The sequence below is a fragment of the Adiantum capillus-veneris genome, chromosome 30, assembly GCF_014529385.1.
Source record: "Adiantum capillus-veneris isolate H3 chromosome 30, ASM1452938v2, whole genome shotgun sequence".
NCBI lineage: Eukaryota > Viridiplantae > Streptophyta > Polypodiopsida > Polypodiales > Pteridaceae > Adiantum > Adiantum capillus-veneris.
Genome location: NC_140960.1, coordinates 75,956,930 through 75,966,389, shown reverse-complemented (window position 1 = coordinate 75,966,389; position 9,460 = coordinate 75,956,930). Strand labels below are relative to the sequence as shown.

The following is a 9,460-nucleotide window of genomic DNA, read 5'->3' as shown; positions in this document are numbered from 1 at the left end:
TGGCTGATTCACCCCTGCGAGGTAGACCATCCATGTGCTAAAGTTTCTCATTGTTGGGCTCTCGAAAATATAGAAGATGTGAATTTATCAAGGATTTGATGTTGTATTAGATGTGTAATGAGCACGTTTTCATGGTCTGTTGTTCTTGCAGGTGTTTTTCTTTTGAAATTGTTCAATGAGGTTGCATGATATAGTGTCACTACCTTGATACCAATGCTTTTGTAGTGGGATTGCTTAAAAGTGGACTTGACGTTAATGTGGTTGGCCCTGTCCTGTGTAGTCTATGGATTAATATTCTGTCAATGCATTTATGCCTCCGAGCTCAATATGATGTGCATTGTCAGATATTGAAGATGGTCTTTGGCTATCTTGAGAATACATTTGACCTCATCGTACTGTTTGAAGCATGTGATACCATCAAGTTCTGTGTACCGGAAATGCATTGCCAAAGAATTGTCCTCCATAACTATGTCGTACATATATAAAGTTTGGTCTTGGCTTGTTCACACTTGGCTTGACACTGGCCAATTATGATGAGACCTACGCTGTGCCAGGCCACACAACCCTGTGGCTGTCCTAGGCCACTTGACACCCCATGTGGCCTTTTGACCTTTTTCTCCAAGCTTGCATCCGTGGTGTCTACCTGTGTATGCCATGTGTACTGTGTGGTCCCACAACTATAGGTGTTGTAACAGCACTAGATCGACTCTTTACCATCATGTTGGAATTGGCTTAGTGTTGTACATTGCTTTTGGATTTGATTCCATGACGAGAGGTGTCTTTTTGCTGCCAATTGAAGTTGGTCTTGGTTAGTGAGAGTTAAATTCATATAGAGCTCACTTCAAGCATTTCAACCACCATTTGCAATGTGAAGGCTTAGCATTCTTCTATGTAATCAGACTAATGAGCCCTGGGGCATGTAATTGTCTGCATTGCAATGGATGCATGCAGTAGCGGTGGTATGTTGTGTGTGCTGTTGAGGGGGCTACAATGATTATCATGCTTATTCTCACCTCTTGCAGGCACAAGTATGCTCAATTGCATTGCAATGGATGCAGTAGCGGTGGTATGTTGTGTGCTGTTTACGAGGGGGCTACAATGATTATCATGCTTATTCTCACCTCTTGCAGTTGCAAGCATGCTCAATTGTGTGGTTCAACTATGCTCAAATCTCCCTTGTAAAGACCACACACAGACAGCACAAATTCTTGCTATATACAGACCTCTTCCTGACAAACCGGCTACGATAATTATCATGCTTATTCTCACCTCTTGCAGTTGCAAGTATATGCTCAATTGTGTTTCAACTATACTTAAATCTGGTTTGTTGTGAAGACGTTTGTATATGGCAAGAATTTGAGCTGTCCAGTGAGATGGGACTGTAAATTGATCGTGTGCTGTAGTTGTGATTCAATCACTGTTTTGTGTGGTAGTCTTTTGTGCTAGAAACTACTCCATGATTCCAATTTGGCAGAAGTTCTGCTGAGTATTTGTGAACTTGGGAAATGTTGCCTCGTAATTCGTGTATTGTGTGATCCATGAGAATTGAGGTATGTCCATGGTTGGCTCCTTCTTGGTATTAAATGAAATCCATTGATGCAGGCAGCAACAGAAGAGCAGCATATGCAGACCGATCATAATGATGTGAGGGAGACAAATTTGTTTCCCACAGAGAAGAGATGAGTAGAGATGTTTGTAAGGTCATGATGGGTTCGAAACAAAACTTGTGTCACCAGATTTTATTGTGTCAGAGAGGAAAGTGCAAGCTAACAAGCTTATGATATTCACCCACAACTTGACAAAACCATCGGCGAGCCAATTGAGTTGACTATTAATGTTGCCAGCAGTTGTAAATACAGGGTGTCCCCAGTATTGCACATTGTGGTAGTAATAGCATCAAACTGTCTTTTTGAAATTGAAGACTTGCCATTTGCTTTGCTTAGACCATTGTATGAGAATCGCTTTGCCACAATCCCAGGTTTAAACATGGTATGCATTCATGCACTACGATACAATTACTTAACATGAAGGTTAGTGCCATCTCTATAGCAGGGCACACTTCTAGTTACCATGGGTGTGGGATCAACAGTGGTTATCACACCGAAATATTACTTCGGCTTATTAGTGATCTTGGTATCGAGATTACTTTGATCGACAATATCTACGATGTATGATTGTGGGGACGGGTGATAGTTTAACACAGGTCCTAGATCCCATTCCCTTATGCCTGTGGTAATTAAAGCTGAGCCTTGCCCAGTGCTGGAAGAAGCTCACGTTTAGTGTGAGGATGTGGTCATGGGTGCTCTACTTATCAGTTACACACTGATGCAACTATGCCAAAATAAGAAAAATAACTGGTGCACGTGTGGTCACACGTGGGGCATAGTTTTTTTTAAAAGTAACCGATAGCTATGCATCGCGTGATCACCACCTACTGCCACCAAGAATTTACATCTAATCCAAGTTTTCAGAAAAGAAGTATAGCTTGTACAGTGTATAGGCCTTGCCTGTGGCTACTACCCCTTTGTGATTTGGATAGGGAAGTGAGCTAAACTTTTGAAAAGTTTGATTTTGATGTGGCAGTGTTAGGATCATTAAATGCAGTACTTACAATCATTGAATGTATGCCCCCTCATTAACTTTTGTCCTGCCCTGTAATTTGTAAACCATCATGTATAGTACAGCTTTTCAAGCACTTGGAAAACCTTGATTGACAAAGGGTTGTTTGCCAAAAGTCAGGATTATTTGGACAAAACTACACTATAATTACCAAGATATATAAGTTTTCCCCACCTTCAAGATTTATTTTTTAATGTAATTTTTTAAATTTGAAGGTGAGATTACAGTGAACCTAGATATTGTTCGTAGAGGTAACTTGACTAAATTTGAAGGTTTTTCCACTAAATTACTCTAAATTTTGTTGGTTCTCATCTTCAAACTTAAACTTGAGGTAAATCTTGAGAAAAAATATGCTAAAAAAAAATTCAAGCACTGCGTGACTACGTATCTACCTCATCACTGCCAACAATGTGCGCCAAAAACGACATTTTGTATATTTCTTACAAGCTTAAATTGCAAAATCTTGGTTAGATTAGAGTCCCCCTTGAAGAAAACTGGTACAAAATGAGAAGTTTGTGTAAAAACTAACAAATCCTTCAAATTTGGACCTTAAAACCAGGATTGTTGTAGGTCTCTTCTTTATCTCCTAATTGGTTAGAAAAGAAATGTTTTTGGCAAGACTTGTGCCTCATTTGAGCAAATCATCAGTATTAAAGTTTTCAAATTGTTGCAGGTTCAATAGACAATTCAGACATAAGGTCTTCTCAAGTTAGCTACTTGATGCATACAGAAGAAGTTTTGGACAAATTCTCACAATATTTCCCACATTGTGGCTTACCTCAACATCATGAACTTCTGTGAGGGAGGCACCGCATACCTAGCTAGGTACGATTGGGGGCAGGGGACCGCCGGCCCGGTGGGGGGGCCGGTGGTCCCTTGCCCCCAATCATACCTAGCTAGGTATGCGGTGCCTCTCGAGCAGAAGCTCATGATGTTATGCATTGTATGAAAAACACTGAGAAAGACTCCTTTTATCTACATGAGAAAATTTCTAAATCTTCTTGTGATACCAGAAGAAAGCACAGGAAAGCAAAAACATTGGCATTGGAAGATAAGGTTGTACTGAAGCTATGTATCATCTGAATTTTGTCTTCTTTGTATGCATGTGTACCGGCAGAGCGACAATACATGCGTAGACATGAAAATGGTAATGGAAGGTACATTAAGCCAGGGGTAGAGGTCCCATATGATGCATTAATAGTGAAGTGATCTTATTGTATGTGTGTTACTCTGTGCAAGAGTGAAGTGTAGGTAATGCGGGCGGCGGAACATGCCTAGGCTAGCAGAGCCATCTTCCTCAGGGCCAAGCTATGCGTTAATCACAAAGTGACTCGCTGGGAAGGAGCGAGAGAGGCCCACAATGCTTTTGAAGATGATTTTGTCAGGGTTCTTCTCATCTACGCAGATCTCATTTATTGGCACCCACAGGCCCAACTCCTTGGCTTTCACTCCATGGATGTCTGTCATCTTCTTGGCGGAGATGGTGCATGAGATGAGCTCGTCGTAGCGGCATTCGCGGTCTGCCTTATCGAAGTGGTGCTTCTGCGTCTCTTCCGTCACCATCCATGTAAACCCTGTCTCCTCAACCCACCCACCTTCGACGATTTTCTTCAGCGGCAGTAGCCCATTGGGCAGCCCGTACCCGTCGAAGAGCTCCACTGCTCGTGTCAGCGACTCTTGGTCGCCGTGAGTGATAATGGCCTTGTCGCGGATGGTGGGGAAGAATTGGGGCATCTCCTCAACAGCGGCGGCCATAGCTAAAGCTTAAGGGTTGCGCCGGGGAGCTTGGAAGTAGGGGAAAACTGTCGTTCTCTCTATCACACACACACACACACACACACACACATGCACTCACTGCATACACACTCTCACAATACTGCCGAGGCTTTGAAAGTGTTGATCTTACTCGTGGGTTCTCCTTCAATATTTAAACCCATGTACAGAGAGAGAGAGGGAGAGAGAGAGAGTCCGTGTGTGCGTACGTGAGGGGAGTAAATGAGGAGAACTGTAGGTAGAGCTGGCCAACAACTCGGATTGTTTTCCTTTCCTGAGTACGGGCGCTCACTATTTCTTTTGCCTGCCATGGCTACTTTTCATTACTTGGTTGGCCTAAGGGGTTTTTATGAATTGAGACTCCACGTAGCTTAATACCAGCCATCATATTTTTTTAAAAGGGGAAATTACCAAAATACACCCGTAATATGTGGAAATTCTCAAAATATCGTTCGACTTTCAAAAATTCCCAATTCACCCTTGTATCATTTTTTAATTTATTTTTACCATAAAGGGCACGAGCAAATTTATAACACAGAAGAAGGAGGAAAGTTACAAAGGACTACCACTTGGGGTATAGTTAGCTTTCAGTGAATACAAAACTTTGGGAAATCAAAATTACATGGCCCATACATTTCCTATTCTTAGTTAGGGGGGTTATATTCAGCACGGCATACAGGAACTCCTGGGGGTGGTCGACAAGCCGAAGAATGTCGAACAGATGGGGATAGACTAAGGAGGCTATACAATAACAACCCTTCTATCATTTTTGGAATGGATTTGCCTCAATCTTTGAATAGTGTAATCTTTCTTAATGACATTGCAGATTTATCTTAAAGTGATTATTCACCAATGAACTCACGGCATCTCCGTATAAAATTGATGAACGATTTCATTTCATCTTATATGCCCACAATACCATTTCTAATCCTAGTCCTATCATCTTCTATTCACGGAGAACCAATCTTCCTGTGAAGAGTTGGAAAAAATTATCGTTAGAGATGTTTGAGACATTAATGAGGGGAATTCTGGAGAGATCGAATGACATTTTTGGGATTTTTGGTCGAATATGAGGGATAAATGGAAAATTTTAGGGGTATTTTGGAACTTTCCACAACTTACAAGTGTATTTTGGCAATTTTCCCTGTAAAAAAAACCTAAGAGTGCTTTAGATGCCTTGTACACATCAACACAGCCCGATGCTTTATTTAACAAAAGGAGAGATTGGTTGCACACAATCTCGAAGAGTGGCTCAAGCGTCTGTAGTCAAAAGGGTTGACGCTAAAGAATTTGGTTTGCAAGCTTGGTGAAGAGGTTGGTTACTTGATTAGGCTTGAGGATTGCACTGAGCTTAAGTCAGTAATCGAGTATATGATAGATGTAATGCTTATGAAAGAAGTGCCTGCGGATAGCCAACTCTCAACGTTTTCTGTTATCATTGCTTGATGAAGTACATCAAAGAACAATTCATGTTGATGGCTATAAAAGGACATAGTAAGGTGGCAGAAAGATTTGTAGTGTTTGTACTCTATTTTCACTCTTCCACTTAGGACCTTTCCTATCGAGCTTCTGCATACAAAGAAGCCAAAAAGTGCCTGTCTAGATGCTACACTTATTGTTGTTATGGATACATGTTTAACTGATCCAGAAGGTGTTATCCTTCTCTTTTTAATAGGACATATACAATGTGCCATATCTTGTATGAGAGAATGAAGGGGTTGGGTCCCAATGTTCTAAAGCCTTGCGGGCTGATACTTGTACGTTTTTAATTGATTTTTCAATCCATGATCTGATGAGTAGACAAAGCAGAAGCAAACCAATTTTGGAGTAGAGCAAGCAAATAGAGAAGATGAAGATAGAGAGATCATGCATAAGCATGCATTCTACGTTCTCAAGGCATAGGTTGCACTCTCATGGAATCAAAGTATGTGACCCTTGCATGCCAGCATGCACGAGGTTGAGCCTTGTTGCTTCTCATAAAGTGGGTCAAACCAATACTTGTTGACTCCTCTTCAGCGGTCTTTCCTTATGAAGTACCCTCTTCTCCCTAGTTGAACTATTTGAATGGAGGTGCTACCTCTTCAAACTGGGCTACCATTGCCAAAAATTTATGGTAGGGGTAGGATGTTGCTCACTTCATGGGGGATTTTTGAATAGATTACAACAAGGATATCATTGCATGCTACAAGCCAAAAGTGCCCAAGTTGACTGTACTAGGGCCTACATCAAGTCAAATTTTATGAATGATACAGAATAGCATGCTAAGTCGACAAGCACACATATAAGATTTTATGAGAACAGTTGGCCAAGGCTTGCTTGGGGCAACTTACACCATTATACATGTGTAAATAATCACACAACAAAAGTAATAGATGAGCTTTGTATCTTATGTGTCATCTCTTTGAATGGCAGTTATAATGCAAGAAGAAATGATTGTCTTCAATGGATGCAAAACAAGGCATGTATCAACAAGTAATTCCTCACCATCATCGGGCCTCAACCTATAGGCACACAATGGTTGAATTGTCAAACATTTTAGATTTTTTATTACCCTCTTGTACAGCATGACTATCCAATGGGAACCAGATTACGCGACGACAGGACACAACTTTCGCTCTTTGTAAATTTTGGAGAGACAATACCAACTCTTCACCATCTACTAACATAATATGGCTGAAGAGGGAGCCGAGAGACAATACCAACTCTTCACCCCTTTGCATGCGATAAAGAGGGAGAGAGGGGGAGAGAGAGAGGCCGCCGAAGGCGGCCGGCCGTACTAGTATTGTCATATGGCACTCACTTAGTTTGTGCACTGTATATCTTTTCAATATTTGTGCAAAACATTCATGGTGTGAAAAGTTTAACTTGTACTCTGCTTTTGTTCGTAGCTCCTCACAAATTTGATTTTATAAATTAAAATGGACATATTAGTGTTTAGGTAAGTGCTTTACATTAGTGTCAACTCACGATTGTGAATATGGCAAAAAAAAAAAGTGATTTACATTAGTAACATTGCATTTAGCTCCCATTGGCAAGATTTAAACAAATTTACTTTCATGCAAAGCACCGCTCGGTTGGTTGAGTACTTGTGCTCCATCACCCGAGTGATGTGTTCAAGTGCAGTCGAGCGACCCAATCAATGCCCAAAGGCGTGCTTTGTATCATCACCCACGGGAATTGTGGGTACTGCTACAAAGAAAATAAGCTTTTGTCTTCTAAAATCTAGTGACCGCACTTTCCAACACAAACCTCCAAAATCCTTAGTCATGTATTGCCATTGTCATTGTATACCTTGAGTTAAATTTATCTTGATGCTTTGTATCAGCTAGTTTTACGGGATTGCGCCCACACATCCACACCCACACGTTGCAGGGGTTGAACCATAGTGAGCACACTGAGAGCCCCTTGCCTTAACCACTAGCTAAAAAATATATTAAAAAAAGTTAATTTATCCTTAATGAAAGAATAAGTATCACGACAGGCCAACCAAGCAAACCTAGTTTTGAAGGCCTTAAAGACACTCCCATTTTCTTTCTGCACAAATTGGAAGGGCATCCAACTAATTTTTTCAAATTTCCTACAATTCTTTTGAAGGTAGCATTTTCCTAGCCCTACTCTAGAAGAGTAAAACCCCCTTGAAAGGATGTTGCAACCTCTAATTCTAGGGATGGCGTCAGGTGCTTGTCGTGCTATTGGTTTTCCCTTTTGCTAAGCCAAAAGGCTTTCATCACGTCTAGCTGATTGCATCATTGAAAAGCTAATTTGAATTCTATGTGTAAAGCCTCACCTGCCCATGCGAAAAAGGAATGGCCAAGTGTATCTCAATGTGTAAACGGCCTCAAGACTACTTACACACCGACTGCCCACAAAAGATTCACAACATGTGCATGAGCCAATTGGGTCATCAATTGCAAAAAGGTTATAGATTTTGCCGTACACGCGGGTTGGATATCACGGTGCACGACCTCCCTCCTAAACTTACGAAAGGACATCTTTTCTAGTGGTTACGACCACCATGTTTCGTACTCCTTTACAAAGGGGGCTCTCAATGGCTAATGAACCTAGTTTTTTGGACCTATGTATGAGGGTTTTATTGTTTTCCAAGTGGCAACTAATGAACCGGGAGAATTTTAATTTTTCCCTTATTTTGATCGGTTAGGAAAAATGTATTTTTCTAGCCCTGGGCGTGGTATATTGGCTATAATTGAGCTAGTAGCCATTGCAGCTAATAGCTAGCAAGTGCTTCTAACGTCTTATAGCTTCAAGGAGAACGCGTGTGATCGCTAGTCATAGTACCACTACAATACTTTGTTAGCTTTTACTCTTTTGTACTACTTTTAGCACTCTCCCACAGTTCTCCCCCCCCCCCCCCCTTTTATTGTCATCAAGCCTTCTCCCCCCACCCCCCCCCCCCTTTTATTGTCATCAAGCCTACAAGATTGTAAGAAATGACATCCTTTGCAGAATGTAAGAAACTGACAAGCCTTTTCAAATGACTTTAAATGTAAAGTCAAAAGACTTTCTATTCTACATAAAATAAATGTTGAAGTTTGATTGCACATAACAAAAAGAAAATTTAGTGGAGGTTTTGTTACTTAATGCGAATTTACTTTTTGAAGATATTTAGTGATTTTTTTAAAATGAAAATATAATTTTTGAAGATATATTTGGTTTTATCTTTTCAAGGGGCTTTTTTCAAGACCAATATTGATATGTTTTACAAAATTTTGGAAGTATGTATTCTTTAAAGAGCTTCAAAAAAAGAAAAAAGCTCGCCTAATGTCTACTTGAGGGCGAAAAACTTTAGCTATCCTTTTAAAAATACACTAATGCCAAAAAATAATATCTTGAAAATTTGAAAAGTGTGTGAGCTCAACGGTAGAACCTTTCTCTCTCCCCCTCATAAATGTACATGTGTACGCACACAGGCAATGTGATGGCCCCCCTCTCTCTCTCTCTCTCTCTCTCTCTCTCTCTCTCTCTCTCGCACACACACACACACATAAGCAATGACGTGGTCTCTCTCTCTCTCTCTCTCTCTCTCTCTCTCATTCATGGTTAATGATAT

General features: G+C 40.7%; 1 protein-coding gene across 1 annotated transcript; it reads right to left on the bottom strand.

Moving 5' to 3' along the window:
• Positions 1-3,643: 3,643 nt before the first annotated feature.
• Positions 3,644-4,519, bottom strand: LOC147418232 (uncharacterized). Its single transcript, XM_086507320.1, has one exon. It carries the CDS (start codon positions 4,372-4,374, stop codon positions 3,928-3,930), a length of 447 nt encoding a protein of 148 aa, XP_086363446.1. The 5' UTR covers positions 4,375-4,519; the 3' UTR covers positions 3,644-3,927.
• Between the last annotated feature and the right edge of the window lie 4,941 nt (positions 4,520-9,460).